General features: G+C 39.1%; 1 protein-coding gene across 16 annotated transcripts in view; it reads right to left on the bottom strand.

The window, feature by feature from the left end:
* Positions 1-3,246: 3,246 nt before the first annotated feature.
* Positions 3,247-22,161, bottom strand: part of cacna1g (calcium channel, voltage-dependent, T type, alpha 1G subunit) — a 207,199-nt gene continuing 188,284 nt past the window's right edge. For 8 of the 16 annotated variants that reach the window (XM_078938047.1, XM_078938051.1, XM_078938049.1 and 5 more), the window contains 8 exons: positions 19,490-19,623; positions 16,766-16,836; positions 15,343-15,421; positions 14,871-14,992; positions 10,984-11,388; positions 8,421-8,622; positions 8,165-8,334; positions 3,247-5,713 (listed from right to left, as the gene is read on the bottom strand). In XM_078938047.1, the coding sequence (XP_078794173.1) occupies positions 4,742-5,713; positions 8,165-8,334; positions 8,421-8,622; positions 10,984-11,388; positions 14,871-14,992; positions 15,343-15,421; positions 16,766-16,836; positions 19,490-19,623 (2,155 nt within the window). In that variant the 3' untranslated portion in view covers positions 3,247-4,741. The remainder of the gene's footprint in view (positions 5,714-8,164; positions 8,335-8,420; positions 8,623-10,983; positions 11,389-14,870; positions 14,993-15,342; positions 15,422-16,765; positions 16,837-19,489; positions 19,624-22,161) is intronic. The other 8 variants (XM_078938048.1, XM_078938050.1, XM_078938054.1 and 5 more) reach the window with 3 other exon arrangements.

Raw genomic sequence — 22,161 nt, 5'->3', positions numbered from 1 at the left:
ATCCATACCCGGCTGACACAACACCTATATAACATTGGGGCAGGTCGACTTGCCACCCATTTAGTCCGACATTTCCAATCCCATTCACCCACTCACCTCATCATTTCCGGTTTGGAAAACAATGATCGCTGGACCACTGGGCAGAGGAAAAGGGCCGAAAAGATCTGGATCCACAAACTTGGAACAACCACACCAGGGGGACTTAACGATGAGTAACCACTCCACTGTATACCCCTCTGTGGTTGAATACCCCCCCCCCCCAAGGAAAAAAAACCTCATCCCCTGCTAAATCCTCCCACTTCGCTTACCCAAATATTATTATATTTTCTATTCTTATATCGCCTTTTTTTTCTTTCTTCTTTCATGATTCACCCCTTTCCCAGAGAGTTTCCTTACAACTTATAGCTCAACTGGTAGAGCATCTGACTATGACAGTTAAGTTCTCAACATTCTGAGCTCACATCCCCTCTCCCCCTTAGTCCAAATGTACAAAAGAAAAAAATAATCATATTTCTTTCCCTTGTCTTGTTCCCTCCATTTTAAGGTTTTCCAAGATTTTATGATTGTTTGTTTTTATACTAACCCTTTATAATTTTATTACTTTTAGCATTCTGTACATATATTTGTTTTTAGCACTTTTTATAGCACTTTTAATACTAACTTTTGAAAAGCACTTGGAAAATTCTTGGATAACCCCCCCCCCCCCCCTCTCTCTCTTTTTAATCCACCAATCAACAGCAAGTATTCTAAAATAAAATATATTCACCTTACTTTACCAACCCCCCCCCCCCTTTATTATTATTACTATTATTATTATTACTTTTTTTTTTTTTTTTACTTATTTATTTATTTTTATTTTTTTATCTATTCATTTATTTGAAGTCAATTAGATGAAGTTCCGTCTGTCTGGTCTCCCTGGGCTCCTTGTAGCACACCCTGGAAAGTACTGGCCTTCCACCCTGGAAACCCAGGATCAAACCCAACAGAGATTCTGCATTTATTTATTCTCAGTAATGTCAGCCAGTAGGCCAGTGCATTTAAGTATAACCCTAACTCCTAACCCTAACCCTAACCCTCCTCCTTAGCATCCCTAGCTCGGGAGCTTTTATCTTAACCTATCAACCCCCCCCCCCCTTTTTTCTTTTTTGTTTGTTTTATTTATTTTTTTCTTTTCTCAGATTAATTAGAATTAAAATTTAGTATCTCCAGGGCTCTTTTTTAGAAACAGCAAAACTTTTTTTACTAACCTATTTTAAATGTTTTTTACTTATGTCTTTTAATCTGCATGCTATTTATGTTTTTATAAGTCTTGGCACTTAATTTTAGCACTTATTTTAACTACTAACAAAATTTGCATGGTTGTTTACCATGGTTTTAGCACTTCTTTAGATTTGCTGTTTCTAATTTACCCATGAAATTTAAGCCGCACTAGTTCCTTAACGATTTTTTATTCATTTATTTATTTATTTTATAATTATCCATTCACTTTTTTGTGTATTCTTTAGTTTTTTTATTTTAATTTTTCTTCCCTTCCCTTTCTTAACTCCCTTAGCACCCATGAATCAGTGTAAGGATTGGTAGTCAAATGGATATGGTAACCACCTTTCACGCAGGCATCCAGGGTTCGAATCTGGACTTGGCAGACTGATGGTTGGAGTTGAATTCCCCTTCACTTGTTTTACTGTTTATTCATTATTAAAACATTTTTTTTGTTGTTTGTTTGTTTGTTTGTTTGCCCCTCTTTCTTCAGTACAGCAGGCCAGTGCAATCAAAATACAAACGTATTTTTGCAAACCCCAACCCTAACCCAACCCTAACCCTAACCCTAAGTACAAACGTACCTATCCAAACCCTAACCTGAACCCTAACCCTAACCCCTAACACTAAACCCCTAACCCTAACCCATAAAAACCAAGGGCCCTTTCCTACTAATAGTATATTACCACTAGATACATAAGAAAACAAGGCACTCACAAAGTGACCACCTGCCCCCGTAACCCTTGTGCTATCCTAGGCACTTTAACGTTGGGAGATGGGTCATCTAGACCCACTAGACAGTGCTCTGAACCTTTTTTCTTCAATGATTTGTGATCTTCACTGGTGTCCATGGATTACATGTAATCTTTCCACCTTTATCCACCTTTGTCAAGGTAGGGGGAACACGTCAATGTAAGGGTGGGGTCATCTAAGATAGCACAAGGGATAAGGGAGATACCCACTTCACAGGTTCCCAACTCACAGCACAGCACAATCCACATCATAGCACCACACATTACAGACAAGGGAACTGTTGGCTCGTGTGACTCAGGCTGAACAACGTAGGAGCATGCCTTCACCCCTCCTCCCACCCTCTGGAATGACAACAGGCCGACAGAATGGAGTTGGGTTCGAGTTTTCCTTCGGGAAACTCACATCTATCCTAACTCTTGGTTAAAAATACACAGTTAATCAGTAATAATATAGAAACCATATAAAGAAAATCTTTTTTCCCAGAAAATGATCTGAGACTGGGTTGAGTTCTCAGTGTTATAATGGGATTCTATGAAAAAACTGTAATGTTGCTTTTATTGAAGTATTTACACATCCGAAACAACTTCTACAAATCAGCAAATTTGTTTTAATAAATCTTATCTGTAAAAAAAATATATCTACTAAAGTTTTCCTTTTTTTTGTTTCAAACAAAATTTCTTGAAGTAGCATTTTGTTTGATTTTTTTTTCTCATACCGAAAACGGAAGCTTAAAAATATTGAATGCAAATTACGACTCAGTTTCAGACTGGTCCGTGCAACTATTGTCTGACTTGAAACCGGTCCGTGGCCTGAAAAAGGTTGAAGACTACTAGTGTAAACATTAAAGAGTCATGGTTGTAAATACTGTGGCAAAAGCTCTGGCGTTAAAGAGTTAAATAAGTTTAATTATTAATTATAAGTTTAATTTTGTCAACATTCTGAAATACCAGAGTTACTACATTGAGGATCTGACAATTTGGTTACATTTATAGAAACTTAAACATCGCTGCTCTGGACTTAGGATGTCCAAAATAAAATGAGGATACAATTACTTTTCCATCTTCTAAAGACTAATATTTTGTCTTAGGTAAAAATATTTCTTTACCATTTATACAGTCTAACACACTGAAGATCTGCACTTGTTGACCTTGCATTAACCATGATCAATGCACACTTCAATCCCGTTACCAAATGTGATTTTTTTTCTCAGTTCAGAAACAAAGACACAACACAAACTTTGTTAAAGTCTTTAATATGAAAAAGATGTTTCTTTGAAAACAAACCCTGAATCTTCTAAAGAGGCTTCTTCAAAAACAAAACAGAATTGTCAATGCTGGCATAAAAAACAAGATTACATGTGCACATACAGTTCGACAAAAATTGAGTTTCAGATTTTCTAGATAACATTTTTCTGTAAAAAAAATGTGTGTGTGCAATTATGGTTTTTATTACAGCTCCCATTTGATTTTGTAACTAGCAGAATTATGTGATAATGATGGATTGATCTTGAGCATTTTTAGGGTAATCTGAATAAGTCTTATAACAATCTTACATCAAAGTAAACTTTATTGTCAATCTCTATGTTTTCACATACATGGAAATTGAAATTCCATTTGTCTTCGAACTCCAGTCTAAACAGGGAATCGAACTTCAAAAATATAAAATAAAATAGAATAAGACGGAAAAATAAAGTGACTTTAAAAAGAGAGAAAAAAATGAAACTGTTTCAAAGACAATGTTTGTTTTGGCGGCCTAAAAAAAGTGGTAAACCTCAGCGCTAAGCTAAGCCTCCAGGGTAACCATAGACTGACAACAGCTACCAAGATTAAGGAAATTGTTTGTTTTTTGTTTGTTTGTTTTTTTTTTTTACCTAAGGGCAAGAAAATTTGGATGTATTGTTCATCTCATAAGTACCTTTTAAAAATACAAATGAAATGTAACTTAAAAAAGTTAAAATTCCAAGTAGTTTGAGATAATCAAGCAACTACTTAGAAAGACAGTAGTTAATTTTTTACATCTAAACAAATTGACTTTTTCAAATAAATCTTTATATTTAATTTAAAAAATAAATTAGTTATTTTCACGTGATATTGAAAGGACATCAGAACGTTTTTAACAAGGTGGAGCAGGCTTTTAAAGGCATTCACACTTTTTTACATAAAAAAAACTCAATCAAAACCAACACGGTGTGGGGTTTTGTGCTTTAAAACCCAATTTTTTTATTTTAATTTTCATTTCATATTTATATATGTATTCATATATTATTCCTAACACTTTGAAATTTTTTGACTTTCCTCAGTAAACAAAGAAAGCTAGAAATATTGTACAGTGAAAAAAAATTTAAAAAATGAAATTGAAGATGTGAAAATATTTAAATGAAATTTAAAATCACATCCTGTACACACACTCTGGCCCAATAATTTAAGAAAATATTGTCTTTATAATATATTGCTTTGTATCAACCAGGTCAATGATGTGCAACACCAAACATTTCAAACAGCAACCATAGAGGGGTCTCATTTCAGAGATCAAGCTCTATCTGACAGGAAATTTGTTTGGTGTTTGAGATGTTCTCCAGTCGCTTTGGCAGTAACAATACAAAGGTTAAAGGATGGTCACAACACAACACTTCTCTTCAAATGAAGAGTTTTACCACTTTTACTTTCTTCTTTATAATTACTAGAGCTACCACCATCACAGTCACACATTGCCTGTCTGTGTCTTTGGAATGTTAGTGCTCCAAGTTTGTCTTTTCAAAGGAAAAGCTTGGAAGAGTTAATAGTTTGGGGTTGCTGTTGGCATTCAGAGACCCTCCATCTTGACCTGGTCCTTCCCCTGCTGCCATGTCAAAAGACTCCTTAGAGTCACTAGAGGGAGATCTCCTCCTCAAACAGGTGTCCTTGCCCTGCAGAACAGGGGGCAACCCCAACTCACTAGGATATAGGCCAGAGAGGGGCTTAAGTCCATCAGGGGGGTCAACAGATATGCATGGTGGGCTTATCTTTTTCTTGCGGCGGGGGGAGGGCAGAGAGCTCTGGTCAAGATGAACACTGTGCAGACTGTCTGGTCGCGACAGAAAGCCAGATGATGTAGAGCAGGGGATCTTTTGATGGCTGGGATCCACAGCTGAGCAAACTTCAACAGAGTGGCGTCGAGGGTCATCTAGCCAGGTATTCGGGTGGGGGCGGGCCAGTAGCATGCTACAACTTTGTGCGTCTTCACTGTAAAACCTCTTTAGCTGCCTCAAACATGAACTCTGACTCTCGTGAGAGTCAGAATTCATAAAGTTTCCATGACTGTCAATGCTTCTGCGGTTTTTCAGAGTGTCTTCTTTATCAACTAACCCTGTGCAGGTTAAGATAGATACCTCATGATCCTCCAAAGCTTCCTCCTGCAGCCTGGTATGTAAAGGTTTAGAAGACACAGGGGAGGACAACGAAGATTCAGTAGTAAGGCAGTGCTGGTCTTGCAGATGGGTACGCACACGGTTGGGGCTTGAGGGTTTAGGGAAAATGCTGGATTGGGAAGAGATCAGAAAGAGAGCCAGCTCTTGTTCTTGGTGGTGTTGTTGGAAAAAAGTGGAAGGAGAAGAGGAAGATGAGGGGGTTGAAGGTAGGGCAAAAGATACCACATTTACACATCCTTCATTGGTCTCCCTTCCATCTGAACAAAGGGCCTCTTGATAGTCATCAAATACTGCGACCTAAAAAGATCAGACAGGAAGATGCAGATAAATGCAATGAGAGAGAAGGGAGGAGGTATGGGGTTGGAAACAGAATAAGAGGGAAAACTAGTTAGTAGTAGTTGAAGATGAGAACAGGAGTTGAAGCTCAATATCTACTCCACCTGTTCATTTCACAAAAAATTTGATTCTTTTATTGTTGGATAGAAATAAATTCAAATACAAAGTAAAACAAACAAAATACTTTTTAAATGATGGTAAAAGTCTGGTGAAGTAGCTGTAGTTTGAAGGTCTACTCACACTTAGTGATCCATACCAATCCATGCCGGATTTTCTTTTCTTTCTTGGCTAGAACTCTTGCTGTAGAGCGCTCACATTGTCCATAATAATCTTAGGCTGGCTATGATTTATGAGCATTCAACATGTGACACAGAGTGCAGATTAACTGATGGCATTTCTTTGCAGAGTGATGCCTTAACACATTTAGGCATTACACCAAATCTATAAAAAACAGCAAAGTTCACTAAACAATACTCTAAATCGCTTCTGCCAGCTTTCCTTGGCATGAGTCAATTTATTTTGTTCAAACACAGGAGCGGGTAAGACAGCAGAAGACCCAACCTGACTCTAAGCTCAATCAGACACTGGTATAGGTTACTTCTTATGAGTGCACAACTCTCCTCTAAGCCTCCTTTAGCGCTGGTGCAAACCTAATGCAAGAATAGTCGATCAGTTCCTAACTTTAGCTTACATGCTGAAAGGCAAGGAGTCACAGAAACCTAAAAGTAAAAGATACCATTTCTCTCAATAACACCAAGCAGAATTATGATGTAATTAAATGCGGTTTATTAAGCTTTAGACCTATTTCCTCAAAGTCCTTCTTAGTAAATATGTTAATTAATGATAAACTTAGTCCACTTGCCTTAACAGAAACTTGGCTCCAACAGAATGACTAAGTGAAACTGAATGATCCACCCCCCACCCCAGTTATAATAACAAGAAATCCAGGATTTCAGGGAAAAGGGTTTGGCAGTAATATCACAGTCTAGCTTACTTCTTAGCAAAGTCAAACATGTTTGTAACTCCTTTGAAAGCTTTTATTGTCTATAGATCATCCAAACAGGAAGACTCAAAAAGCGATTTTATTCATAATTAATTATCGCACTGCCAGTTATCAGATACCCAGCAGGAATAATAAGATGACTGAAAGAAGAGATACAGACCACGGATGTTAAGACATGAAAGCTCCTCACCATGCATGGGGGGTTCCATCCCAAATGCAGCACCCTGAGACTGTATGCTAGCCGCAGGGAAGGAGGTCGAGGACTACTGAGCGTAGAAGCCACTATCTAGTGCTGGAGGACAGATCCTCATGGGAGGACAAACCCCTGCATGGGATGTACCACCGGACCTACCAAGTCCCACCAATGGCTAGAATGGACAGCACTAAAGCACTCATCCTGGCAACTGAGGAACAAGCCCTGAGCACCAGAGCCATAGAGGCTCAGATCTACCACACCAGACAAGACACAAGGTGTAGGCTGTGTAAAGAGGCACCTGAAACAATCCAGCACATAACTGCAGGGTGTAAGATGCTGGAAGGTAAAGCATACATGGAGCACCACAATCAAGTGGCTGGAATAATATACAGGAACATGTGTGAAGAATATGAACTGGAAACCCCAAGGTCAAAATGGGAAACAACCCAGAAGGTGGTAGAGAATGATAGGGCAAAGATCCTGTGGGACTTCCAGATCCAGACTGATAGGATGGTAATGGCGGACCAACCAGACATTGTAGTGGTGGATAAAGAACAGAGGAAAGCCGTTGTGGTGGATGTGGCAGTGCCAAGCGATGGGAACATCAGGAAGAAGGAACATGAGAAACTGGAGAAATAGCAGGGACTCAGAGAAGAACTGGAGAAAGCCTGGAAAGTGAAGGTGACAGTGGTGCCTGTGGTAATTGGAGCACTCGGGGCAGTAACCCCCAAACTGGAGGAGTGGCTACAACAGATACCTGGAAAGACCTCAGACCTCTCAGTCCAGAAAAGAACATGAGCAGCTAAGATACTGCAGGACTCTCAAGCTCCCAGGCCTCTGATAGAGGACCCCAGCTTGGAAGAGAAACCACCCGTGGAGGGTGAGGGGGGCATTTTTTTATAAATATATATATATATATATTTCTTGTGTCATATCCTGTATGCCAATGAGTCAATGTGTCTGTTTATGAATAAGAGTATCAACTGAATTACGCAAAACAGTATGCGGATGCATGCATTTGAATATGTATTTTTCAATCAATTTCAGAACTAATTATCCTAAGCTTGATATCTCTGTGTATAGATCTATATTTCTGTTGTTTGTTCAGTTTATTTTTTAAATTTGATTGGCTGAAATAAACCATTTCAAATTCCAAAGTCCTTCATCTTTTGAGTTGTGGTTAATGTATAGTGGTTTGGGGTATTTTAGTTACCTGTCGCTGCAGTGTGCGGTCGGGTGGTTTTACACGTCTGGAAGGGAGCAGTCGCAGTACACTTTCAGAAGCGGAGTGACTTTGGGGAGTGATAGGTCTGAAGAAGCCCGTGGGAATGTTTTGCTGCTCTGAGAGGTCTTCATGAGGGGGTTGCGCAGAGCTGATTGAGCCTGAACACAGACAGCAGTTTGAGGAAAACTTGAAGAAACCTTAAAAATCACTGGCTTGTGAATTATAAGTGACATACGGACATTACCTGACAGGGCCCTGTGGATGCTCAGAGGGTTTAGGGGACCCTGTGAAAATGCAAAAGACTTAGCTTGAGCCGAGGACCAGGTGCAAAAAGGCTTTAGGGGAAAAAACATGTAGCTGTCGTTGGGTAAGGAATGAGTGCGTCCCACTGCTTGCTTTCTCACACTCAGTAAGTTGTCCATTGTTGAATCCTCAGAGGTGAGCTGCTGGACACAGAGGGAGAGGTTAGGATATGTTCATCTGCAAAGAACATCAGGCTGCACAGAAAACATTCCCAGATTTACACAAGTTCTGGTTTTGAGTTTCAGACTGTTTTTATCTGGTTTTATCGTGAAGACTAATTTTTCTGTAATGTGGGTTTCTGCTCGGGCAGTAAGTTGGGGTAACTAATTCTTCCACTCAGACAAAGTAAAAGCTACCCCTGCAGAGAAATAAAGACAGGAAGGAGACTGACAAAATAATATAACTAAATTCAAAACAGAATGCAAATACATTAGGGAGGAGAATCAAAATCTATTGCAGTACAGAGCAGCAGGAAAAATTACAACAGACTAAAAATGCAAAGAGAAAGCTCAAAGTTTTTTCTTCTTTGTAGCATTTTTTTGGCAGATGGGAATCAACTGGTTGATGCATATATCGCCCCCACCTGGCCTGGAGTGTGGATTAGGAGTTCTATATAGTATACAAATACCATATTCTATACCAGGTGTCGCCAACCTAGGCCACGCATAAGAAAAGACAGTGGCACATGAGGTGTGACAACAATAAGTACTTGGATTAATCTTTTAATTTGGTGCACATTGGGTTCTCTGGTGATTGAAAATTGGGTGTTTTGTTACAGGGTTGAATGTTATGGGGTTGAATATTTTAGCTAAAAGTTGTCAAAGAGACATTAGATAGGAAATGGAGCTATATATGGCATGAGTGAAAAAAAAATATTTTTCAAAACAATTGATTGCTTTTCCCAAAAAATAGTAAATATCATTTATGAACGTAACAGAGTTCAAAGGTTGAGCTTGACAACGTCAATCTGAAAATAGAAACTATGAAATATGGGTCAGAACGTAGGCTAATACTTTTCTGTCTTTAGAGTATGAGCGGGAAAATATTCGGGAATGTCACTTTCTGGTTGCTGAAAAGGTTGGACTGAAATAGTTTTTTTTAATAAAAAGGAGGGATTGATAGGCTGTTACGGGGCTGAACAAAACTGAGGGACGTGATTAAATGGTGAAATTTGAAAAAGCTTAATATATTTTTCTAATTCATGTCATTTATGAAAAACTAAATAGGCAAATAGTCATGTTAGAAGAAAAAAATGTGGTTAAAAGAAAAAGTATGTGGTTATTGGCTATTTTTATCAGTTTTTCATTCAGTAAAAAAGTAACTTTGGTTGGTGGGGACATGCTCATTTGGCTGACCTCTACAACTCAACAACCCAACACATTTTTCAAAACCTAATTTTCTAACTATTTTTGTGTGCTATAATGCACAGACACATGGATATTTCCATTTCTTGTTTAGAAATGCATTTTATGGCTTAATTTACACAAACATCTTTGAGGTAAACCTGTAGGACACAAAGTGCAATGATTTCAGAGAATCACCCACTTGATCTGTCGTCTGTATCTTCCTGGTTTGAAAAAAAAATTAGGTTAGAGGGATCATCTTTTCTCTAAATGATCTCTTTTTCCCCCCATAGCGTCATAAGGAAAGGGTTCAATCACGCAGCGCTGTTATTGTGATCCCATCCACCTATAGCTACCGTCTTTTTTCCATGTCAGCCTTCAGGAACCGGCAATTTAAATTAATGCATGCCATTGGAAAAAAAACAAAGTTTGCCACAGTGACATGAAACCGTTGCTGATGACAGGTGGGGTGAAATGAGCGTCTGTGGATGGAACGTGAGCGCGTCACGTGAGTGAGTATAAAAAACATGTAGCAATCCACGAGCTTCTACACACGTTTATGTCTACACAACTGTTTTTTTGTCATGTTTTTGGCGTCACTGCAGCTGATATCTATAAAGTTATAAATTCAGTTTGTTGAATAATAGTTAATCAAGGTCAGAGTAAACCCAGACTGTTTCTGTTCTTCCAAATGTAAAATGAAATGTGAACAAGATTCAAAATAAAAACTGATTGTCTGACTTAAACTACTTTATTTACTGGGGAGGAAAATTGTGGAAAATGTATATTAACATAATAACTGAGGAAAAAGCAAAAACATCAAATTCATATTCAATAAAAGCACAATTACAGATTGAACTTACTTTAAGTTCCTCATGTCCAGTCTCATAATGGAACAAAAGACAAATAAGCCAAAATACACTTCTTTTTCTCATGTGAATGGTTGTAAAGTTCTTAGAAATATTGATGGTATTCCCCCCAAATACATCTTTGATCCTGTTTGTACTATTTAACAAGCTAATCTCACATCAACAATTGAACTGGAGGGATCACTGCAACTCCAGATGTTTAAAGTAACATCTAAGCAAAAGTTGGCCTCAGACTTTCTATCATGACAGAATGTCTTTTTAATATCTAAAAAAGAAACAAAAAAATATTTACCTGTAGCTGTGGCTCTAGGCTTGAGATGGGCTCTTTGATGTTCATGTTGTCTCTGGGTGTCTCAACTACAGAACCGTCTCTGCCATTCTCCATTAACTGTCCTGTGGTGGATCTCCAAGGAGAACTTCCAGAAGTGCACCTGCCTATGGGCAGTGTCGGTGGATTGGGTGGGGAGGACCTCACAGATTTGTTTTTCCCTCTAATCTGTGGTTCCGGCTCCCTTTCAGATTCCAGCTCTTCTTCCTTGACCTCTTTGTTGCTCTCCTCCAGGTGCTTCATTAGAACGGCTATGACCACATTGACCAGAACAAACTGGGCAGTTAAAACGAAGGACACAAAATAGATGGGAGAAACCACAGTGTTGTAGCAGGTGCCAATGTCCTGGGCACAGTCCCTCAGTGTGTCCTAAAAAACATGAAAGAATGTCAGAAGCATATTTATTTTCACTTTACTTTATGAATTCCACATTTCTGTACTCTGATTTAAGCATTAAATATCATTGTCACCAAAAAGCACTTAACATTTGTTTAATTTGCAATTTTTGTTTTAGTTTTTACCAAATTTTTGAGAAACACTAAAAGTTCAAATGAGTTTATCTGAGATGAGTGAACAAACTAATGCAAAACATTTGCGTATTAAAATCTGTTCTCAGGTGACCGAGAGGCTTCCATTGTCTACGGACAATCTAAGCCTCTCGGTCACCTGACCCTTCTTTTCTTTTCTTAGTATACACACTATACATCAATCAATCATAATTTCTGTGAATGAGCCAGTGATAGCTATTAAAATAATTTTTAGCTGCAGTCTCTGGCAAAGAAAAGCAAACACCACATCATTAAGGGTAAGTGCTTGAAAGACAGGTGAAACGTTTAGATGTCTTTTAAATCTTGATCTGTTTGAAAGTCACGGTTCACAGTGGCTGAAGCTTGAAAACATATGTTTGTTATTATTGTACAGCCATTAACATGTAATAAGAATCCCTAACAATGTCACACTAATCTACGGTGTCCTTTAGGGGAAAAATACACAATGACATTTAATTGAATGCTCTTCATCTCTTCTCTTTAGCATTTGCATTCCTTGTATAAAAAAAATATCTGAATTGTTTAGTAACTCCCACTTAAATTAGCTCACCATACTAATCCAAATTTAATCCAGTCCACATGTGAAGTTTGACCTGCAGACAAGCCTAGAGCCTTTTATCTAATTTCCATGACTAGGATAACTAGTCCCGTTACTAAAAAACAAATACACAAAAAGGGGTTTAACACAAAAGAGTGTCTTAATACGGAGAGACAATTTGCAGATAACAGAAATTTTACGACACAACCCGTGCATAATTCCACATCTTAAATTAAAGTGGAGTTTAAACAAAATGATCATTGATGGTTCAGCTCGGAAACAAAAATCTAGATGAGGGGTTCCTTTTTCCATTAAAGCCTTCAGCGTCCGAAAAAGTCAGCGAACTCACTCCAAACATCCACCTGTGGAGCTGTCATTCGAAGCCTGCAGGTATGATAGGGGAAATCCTCTTGCAATACCCCTCACCAGCGTTTCAGAGGAAGTCAGCTGGGCTCCCGCTGTTTTGTCACCACCCCCTTATATAGGCTTTTGATGAAGTTCCCCAATTTTTTAGTTTTGATTCTTTTTCATTTGAAGAGAAATTTACATGAAAAAAACAGGTAACCACTTTTTTCTACAGCAGGAATACATATATAATTTTTTTTATACAAAACATAAATTCTTGATGGTACCATGTCTAAAGACTTTTCGGTGACTATGTTTGGGGACCACAGCTATAAATCGATTTGTTGGCGTTCTTCAAAATGTCAAAAAGAAGGAGGAAGTCTTTCTCAGAGAGTTCAGATTCCCGTCTTTGTGTTTCATTCACTCCTACGCGAACAATAATTATTTTGATCATTGATGAAAGCTTGGGAAATAGGAGGAGGAAGTTAAAAAAGGATAACAGAAATGGTCACACCAGAATAGCAGCAGGTAGTGACATTTGAAAGCGGATGTTTCTTGTAATAGAATCTCCAATCAGCAACGTTGTGTGGGGGAAGAGGGGGCAAAGAGATATTTGACGTGCTTGTACCAGTTGATGTCCGGCAGAGAGTTGTCCTGAGGTGGAAATCAGTGACCCTGGAGAGGGAGAACGTCATTGCCAAAGAGGTTCACTTGAGCGCTGGATCGCAGCCATTCGTACCAGCCGGTGGTGACTCGCCTTGGCGCTCAGCTGTATAGATAGAGCGGCAGCGCGGGACGGTGGCGCCGATTATGTGCTGGTAGGTGAAGATGTGCCCTGTTGTCTGTCACGAGGCCAGTGTCCGGATGGAATACCCATTTTTCGCTCGATTATTGCACCGATCTGGGTCGACAAGGCACGGGTGGAAGTTGCCACCAGAGTGGTGTCTACAGTAGAGCCGGTGGGGGCAGTCGCGCTAGAGTGGCCTCGGCCATCTCTGGGATGCTGGTGCTGGCACAGAGGCAGAGTGGTCGGACATTTCCAACAGAGGTGCGTAGCAGTTAGAGAGAGTCAGATTAGTGGGCGGGGCAGTGCTTTGTTAAGCTGTACGGATCCTCTTGCTGTGGCATGTCACCTCTGCCCATGACGGCTTCAGTGTGGATAAGGGAACTGGGGCCCTGTGTCTAGCATCAACACTAGTACCAAGTGTCTTCAAAGTTGGCTTGGCTTGGCTTGGATTTGCGGCTTTTGACACCATCAGACAGCTCCAGGCTGTTTGTAGGGCTAAATATCAACACAACATTGCTACTGTTGGCAACTGTGAAGTCGGTTTCACAAAACCCCGGGACTGTTGCAAAAGGTGGCAGATTTGGCAGGTGTCCAAGAGCAGGTAGTTGTTGGTGTGAGATATATTTGGAGTGAAAAAGTGCCACTGACATCATATTTTTGATCAGCTGGTTCTTTTCTTTGAGCTCAGATCTTAACTTACAGGCATCCTCTTACAGGCCAAAATGTTGCGACTTGTTTTTTGAGAGGTTTTTATCTGTACTGTCTGCACAAAAGGGAGTTCCTGTGCTGGCAGACTGTCGGCCACCTTCATCAGTCTAAAACAGTCTCTGCTGCCAAATCGTAATGCCAAATTTGCAAAATTTAATGCAATTTCAATTTTTAATATTGATTTAATTTCTTTTTGTTTTTCAGTATCAAGTGGTTCAATTAGACAGCCAAGAAATGTCAGAGTTTATGTAGAGATTACAATTTATTTGTTAAAAATACAGGCAAATCTGTCTATTCTTTTATTTATTTTTTGCTTTTATATTCTAAAAACTTGTTAATGACGTTACAGGATACAATGAGATACTTTTTTACCTTGAACAACTTGACTAATGATACTGAAGATAGTTGCAGCAGAAACTTGTTGGAGGGTGCACGAAAGGGTAATTTTTGTCATAGGTGGGGGGTGGGAGAGAATAATTGAGAAGCACTGGACTAAAACAACATATGAACATTGCATATACATTTATCTTTAGTCCACATGTACTTTGGATAAAATCAGTGGAGCTCAGGGGAAAATACAACCTGCATATTGTTAAAGCTGACTGCGCTTTGGAGTTTATTTAGAAATGACTGCTTAAAAAAATTCTCTGCACACCTACAAGCTGGAACATTTTCCTGCATTTGCACGGTTTTAGTGTATATCCTATTCTATCCAAAAATCCACACAAAATAATTTTTTTTATCAGGCTCCTGGGCTACCCAAATCTGATCCTTGAGCTCTATCACAACTTACTTTCCAGCTCTCACAGTAGTACTGTCCATAGTTACCTGGATCAGGTGTGTTCAATCAGAATATCTCAACTTCTGAATCAGCAAAGTAAGAATCCAAAATAATGTTAGTCCATTGCTTATACAAACATCTCACCTTCATAATGCCATTCCAGTTGTCGCCAGTGGAAACTCTGAAAAGGAGAAGAAATGCCATCCCAAAGTTTCTGAATGTAGCATAGCGCCCCAGGCCTTCACACTGATGGAGCTCATCGCAAACTGGAGAGACAAGGAGCAAAAGGAGGTAAATAACAAGTGACGGGGTGTGTTAAGGAAAAAGTACATATATACTGAAGAATTCAAGACTTAGAAGTGAAATAAAAGTTACTGTGACTCTTGTTTGTCTCTGGAAGATGAAATATGCTATTAGCATATTTAATGTCTGATTTATCTGTGTATAGATATTTATCTTTTTTGAATGTCTTTAGTGTTTTTGCTTGGATTGCTTAAAATGAACCAATTCCAATGTTTAAACAAAGGTTTCTAGAAGGCATTTTCCATCAGGTAGTGAAAGCCTTAAAAAAAAGTTTGGAAGAGTCTCAGGGGAATTTTGCTCAAATGATCCTTACTCAAATCACCAAACAGTTCCACTCCTAGTGCTGCATAAATAAAGAAGAGGAGCATGAAGAGAAGGCCCAGATTTCCCACCTGAAAAGACACCAGAAGCAGATGTTTGGGTTTGCATCAAATCTATAAAGTCCATTTAGAGTTTTAGACAAAATCAACCAAGATAATTGTAAATAATTTAACCCAAATCAAAGATTTTCAATGTCTTTACAGTCATAGTTAGATGGTCTTAAGAGTTCTACTAAGAGTCTAAATGTAGACGTAAGACTTGTGACATTTATTTTACACCCAAAGCTTCCTAAACTGTCATATCGTTTAAATGTATTTCTTTAACAGAAACACTGGATAAAATACAAATGATTCAGAATTTAAAAAAAGACAGCTGCGAACGACTAAAGCCCTCGGCACGACTGTCCTCATGGACTGTCTGTTTCTGAAAAATGGTCAAACTTGTACGGAGCACACAGGTGACCCACAGATAATATCAAGGTCATAGACCGCTCTATAAATGTGAAAATGTTTAATTTTTTACTACAGGCATGCTGCTTTTACAACACGTAAGGGCTCAGTACACAGGGGTTTCTATTTTTCAACCCCTATGGTTAACCCTCCTACAAGTGTGACTAAGGTTTCTACAAAGATTTTAGGGCTGGTGACTGCCAATTTTAGAGATCTCCAAAGTGATTTTTAGTCAATTTTATCATTATGTAAAAGTTGTTAAATTACTAACATGACCAGTGTATCATTTATCACAAAAAATATCTACCATGTTTACTTAAGATTCATTTTGAAAGATTTCAACTCAAAAGTAACTGATTATTCCTAAACTGTATGAGCTTTTTTTAAGAAACTGGGGACTTAATGTTCAAAGACATGCATAGTTGTAAGCAGTTAATTAATAAAATAGACAAGTGGTCAGTTATAGTTCTGATACTGATGTAGGTTTACAATTTTTCTGTCCTTGTAGCTATTGCTTAGCAAAATCATCTCCTGTGTTAGCGTTTGTTATTTCTAACACTTCTGACAAGCGTTAGCAGAATCTGGCCAGTTAGCACTATTAGACACGGGTCTGTCTGAGTTGGAATAACAGATCTGCCATCAAGGCCTGCTGAGGGAAACATTGTCTTTTCTTATTTCACACATATTCAGACACTTTTGAACTTACCCTAATCTACCAACAGCATAACCCCCCACACTGTCAAAAACAAAACTTCATGCTCATCTCATCTCAAGTCTCTCCAGCGGGCCTCATGACATTAATACATTGGCAAGCACATTCATAGAAAAATATCATGTATATATATGAATATAGAACTAAGTGAAATGCTTTAGGTTTCAATTATGCAGACAAATACAAAGTAGATGTAGGGAAATACAGGGAGTTCTCTTGTGTCAGTAGAGGACTTTTATCAGAACTGTTTGTACCTGAGGCAAAGCTTGCATAACAGTGTCCAGCAAAGCTCGCATTCCAACTGCCATCTTCAGGAGTTTCAGCACTGTCGAGACAGATATAAAGAATGAGACTTTGATCAGATTTAAGGATTTTTATTTAAAAATTGTTCAAAAATGATAAGACAAGATGACACAATAGCTGCTTGCATTCAACCACACTTGCACATCGGAGAAATGAAGTGGGAATACAATGAAATAATAAATCAAAATACATTCAAAAATTAATATTCAATGAGTTTTTTTATTCTCAGTTAACAGTTACTGTCAAATACCATGAGGGACAAAAACTTCCTCAGTCTGTTTGTGGAGTCAGTAGTCTGCTGCTGAACATCCTGCTCCTCCCAGTGAAGGCTTTGTGCAGGGGTGTAAAGTTCAGAATAACCCTTAATTAGCCACAGTCCTTGTCTCCCCTCTATGGGGACCAACTCCAGTCTAACCACAGAGCCTTTTGGACAATCTTATTCAGCTGGGAGATCTTCTTCATACAGATACTGCACCCACACACTGCAGCATATAGGAAGGCACTTACCACTAGTCGTGTAGGAAAATAATCGACTATTGATGATTCTACAGCTGCATTGATCAGATGCCTGCAAACCTGCATGGAGATTTGGCATGCAGGAAAGAGCCCAATGCCCAATAGTACAGTCTAGAGATAGTTGGGCCTGCCTCCACACACTGTTTAAGCTCTGAACCCCATCTCTTTGAAAGAGGTTTGACTTTTGAATTTTCCCCATAGTACAGTTGCCCATGGCGAGAGGCAACAGACTAACACTTTGCTCATGGACCCAGCTCATTCGCCATGTTCGTCATGATGTTCACCCCTGTAAAAAAAAAGAGGGTTGCATCCCTGCACCTATAGGTGGGGACGGGTGCCTTACTGTGGTCTCAGCAAATGAACCAAACAGCAATACTGAGAGCCTGCCCTTCTTTGAGTAGAGGTATTAGAAATAGCTCAGACTGAGGATTCAATTCCATTGTTCTGCTGCCAGACTTTAAAGACCCATTTCAATGAAGATGTTTTTGTGTGTTTTTAACATGTTCTTGTAGCATTTTTCTGATAATAGGGGACACATAAAATAATCTAAGTCAAAACCTGCATTTCTGAGTATTTCTTTGATCAAACCGAGGCGAATCAGGTGTAGCATTGCCACATATGTAAATTTATATTTGGGATTGTTTTTTTACTGAAAAGAAAAGAGAAAAATCAGTATTGACTTCCCTTTCTTACCCCTGGTTAATATGGTCCTGTCTATATGTTCATTTCTTTGGAGTTTACATTGAATGAATAGCAGGATACCTTAACTACATTGTCAAGAAACTCTGGACTACAAATATGGCTACCTCGGGACTTCCTGTGGCCCAGGTGAAAAACTGATTAACACGAGGAAAAGGGGGCTGAAGGGAGAGACATGGGAGTTGACAGCTGCAGGAAACGTACATTCAGTGGATTATCGTGACGTCGGAGTCCAACCGCGTCGGTGGAATATTCTGGGATTTATTTCTGCAATCGGGTGAGACCTCCACATGCATGGAATGACTGAAAACCCCATCAACGGTGGACAGAGCAGGTAAGCAGCGTACGTTCATCTTACGGACGGTAAGGTACAATAACCGTTCGGCCTACAACTACAGTTCGGGGTCCTTTCGACTGAGGATAACGTCACACTACGGTAGCCCCACTTGGACAAACTACATAGCGTCCAGATCTGTTCGGGCTCTACATATTTTCATTTCACGTTTCCTTTTGTAATATAAAGTTCTTTTCCCTCTTAAGTTGTGTCTGACACTATTCTTTGTAATGTTTATAGAGAGATTTTGACACAACCCACTTTGTAAAAAGATCTGTGAATGAACCTGCTGCTCCACACAAGTCAAGTGAACAGTGTCTCTGAGCAGAGCAGCTGGAGTCTCGTAGCTTTGTGTTTGCAGGCAGGGAAGATCCTTTGTTATAATGTGCAGTCCAGAGAAGGGTTCTGACCGTAGTCCGTTCTGCTGCAAAAGCACTTAATAATAATCATAACAATAATAAAAACACGTTTAGAGGATAATCTCGCTCTGTGTCGGAGATCTGTTTGTTTATAACAGACTTCATAGTTTCTTCTTCTATGGTAGTATCATAATTTGTCCAGACCAATCACTATCTCATATGTCATGGGATCAACAGACAGCCAATCACATAATGTGACATCAGCACTACTCGAAGGGCTCCGAACGGTAGTTGTAGGCCGAACGGCTATTGTACTTATAACAGAACTTCGACGTCCCGCGAGTCACGTGGATCTATTGATTTCATATGGAGGGTGGAGCACGCTAAGAGAGGCGGTTACTTTGTAAATAATGAACTAATATTTAAAAAAAAACTTTGGTGTATCAGGTGAAGGACTGGGGAAGGTCGTTTGGGGTTGAATATCTGACACTGTTTACTCACTTTGGCATCAATTAGTCCTGTTTATGACTGCCTTCTGTCTCTGTAGTTGATTTCTAGGTTAGATGCCTTCATTTATCCTGTCTGTCCATGAATGGTTCCAAGTTTCTGGAGTTTAACTTCTGTCTATGGCGGTCTTTCAGTCTGAACTTTGCAGGAAGTTAATTCCCAGAAAAGCTGCTTTTTATCAGCATTGCATTCTTTTCTAATGAGAAACACTGACTAAAGTGATGGGATGGTAGAATCTGCTGGTAGCAGGAAGCTTGTACCTCTTGCAATCCTCAGTACTCTCATGATGCGGATAATGGTGGGGTTGATGGGCAATGAAGCATTGACTTCAATTTCCTCCAGAGTAATGCCCATGATGGAGAGCAGCACGATGGCTAGATCCAGCTGGTTCCACCTACACACAGATGTATGTTATTAAAAAATAATATATGACCAAAAACCTCCTGCCTCTAGAATCAATCAGGAAATTCCATCCATCTATCAGATTTAGAAACCCTTTAATCTCATTTGGGGTCACAGGGTTGCTGGAGCCTATACCAACTATTGTTGGAAAAGGTGAGGTGCATCCAGTTCATGGCAGGGCAACATAGAGACATACAATCACATCACATCCCCACCCATCACATCCCCACCCAGGGACAATCTCGTCATTGATACATCTACGTAGAATGCTTTAGGACCGTGTAAGAGAAGCCAGAGTTGTAGCAAACAACACACAAAAAGGTCCCGGCTGGGATTCAAAACACAGCCTTACTGTGAGGTGAGAGTTCTAACCTCTACACAATTGTTCAGCCCCATTAGAAACCCGTAGCTTCTTTTTCAGTGTTTAAATTTGAATAAAAGCCTTGAAATAGGTTTTCTAAACTGCTCTGCCAATATACAATTCTTAGTTGGCCAAAGATTAAATATCATTTACTGAACTTGAAAGTTTATCTTGATTTCTGATAATAAGCTTTTGTCTTTTACATTTTTTATTTTTCTAATGAAACCTTTTACCTGCAGAACATTCAGGTCCCGAAAATTCACTGTCAGGGATTTTCGACAAATAGTTTGGTTAGTGGAGAAAACTAATGGCTAATGTCTTCACACTAATGATTATTGTGATTGCTGGATTTCCTATTTCTTGCCAAAAGGGTCACCACCGTTTGCAAACAGATCAACAAAAATACACAGTCCTTCCTGGCCTGCAAAGCTCTCACTCATCTGGAGGCATTGTGCATGTACACCAGAATAGCTCTGGGAGATTGTCAGATTGATCATGTTAATGGATCTGTTTGTATGGTATGCAAACTGACTGCCAACCATCATTACTTTTTCCGCTGTTGTTGCTGGTCAAGTTCTTTAGAAACCAGTACCGATGATGGCAATCATCATTGCAGGATGCTGTTTTGTTTTCCTTCCACACATTTATGTCAGGTTGAGAGAAATTGATACCTAAAAGCATACAGCCCAGTTCACAAAAAAAAAGGTTTGTTAATAAATCTTTGAGTTTGATGGATTTGGTACTATGCATCCTTATTGCAGAAGAGGGCATCACGCACAAAGGGAGGATGGGTAGGCACTTCCGGTTGGGAGCGGCAAGTAGTGATCGGAAGATGATAAGAGCAGGTATTTCCAAGCAGGACGTGAGGCATAGTCAAAATTTGGGAACAAAGCATCAACTCATTTCTTAACAATATAAACCTGCCCAAGTTAAACGAAGATCAAATCACAAATTTAGACTCTCCGCTCTCGTTGTCTGAGCTTCATGAAGCTCTGTTACTTATGCCTAACAGTAAAGCACCAGGGCCTGACGGCTTTCCTGCAGAGTTTTATAAGGAATTCTGGGAACAACTGGCACCAACGTTTTATAAAACGGTAAAATTTATCAATGAAAGCCAATCTCTACCACCTAACATGAACTCTGCCAACATTATCCTTCTTCTAAAACCAGACAAAGACCCCACGAGTCCTTCAAGCTATCGCCCCATTTCTTTAATTAATGCAGATGTAAAAATTATCTGCAAAGCACTAGCACAGAGAATAGAAAAAGTCACTCCTCACATAATTGACTTTGATCAAACTGGATTCATCAAAGGCAGACACTCGGATGACAATGTCCGCAGACTCGTTAACATAATAGACTTTGCCACCATCAAAAACCAGGAAATGACTATACTATCACTGGATGCTGAAAAAGCCTTTGATAGAGTAAATTAGACGTTTCTCATCGCTGCCCTCCATAAGTTTGGGTTTGGAGAATCATTCATCAATTGGATCAAAATATTATACCACAACCCCAATGCATCAGTTAGAACTAATAAACAGACTTCCAACAGGTTTTTTCTTGGAAGAGGAACCAGACAGGGTTGCCCACTCTCCCCCTCTCTTTTTGCTATATTTATTGAGCCTCTAGCTGCAGCAATAAGACAGAATGAGAGCATTATAGGAATAAAAACCAAACACAGCCATCATAAAATTAGTCTCTATGCAGATGACATATTACTGTCTTTAAGTAATTTACATTCTGTAAATGAAACAGCAACAATCATAAATGAATTCTCCTCCATATCAGACTATTCCATTAATTGGAATAAATCTGTTTTATTACCACTGAACAGTAATGCGGAGCAAAGACTCACAATACCAGTTAAATCAGGAAATATCAAATATCTAGGTATCAATTTTTCCCCCAAAATATCAGAACTGGTGCAGCTAAACCACACCCCATTACTGAAAAGCATACAGGACGATCTAACACGCTGGACCAACCTGCCTTTGTCCCTTATGGGCAAGGTAGCCACGGTAAAAATGAAAATCTTACCCAAAGTTAATTATCTCTTCTCAATGATTCCCACACAACCGCCATTAAAATGGTTCAAAACATTAGACTCATCCATATCAAGCTTTCTATGGAACAATAAACCTGCAAGAATTAGTCTAAAAACTTTAA

Source organism: Oryzias latipes, chromosome 19 (assembly GCF_053564925.1).
Source record: "Oryzias latipes strain Hd-rR chromosome 19, Olatipes_Hd-rR_3.1".
NCBI lineage: Eukaryota > Metazoa > Chordata > Actinopteri > Beloniformes > Adrianichthyidae > Oryzias > Oryzias latipes.
This window is presented reverse-complemented; position numbering and strand designations above follow the sequence as displayed.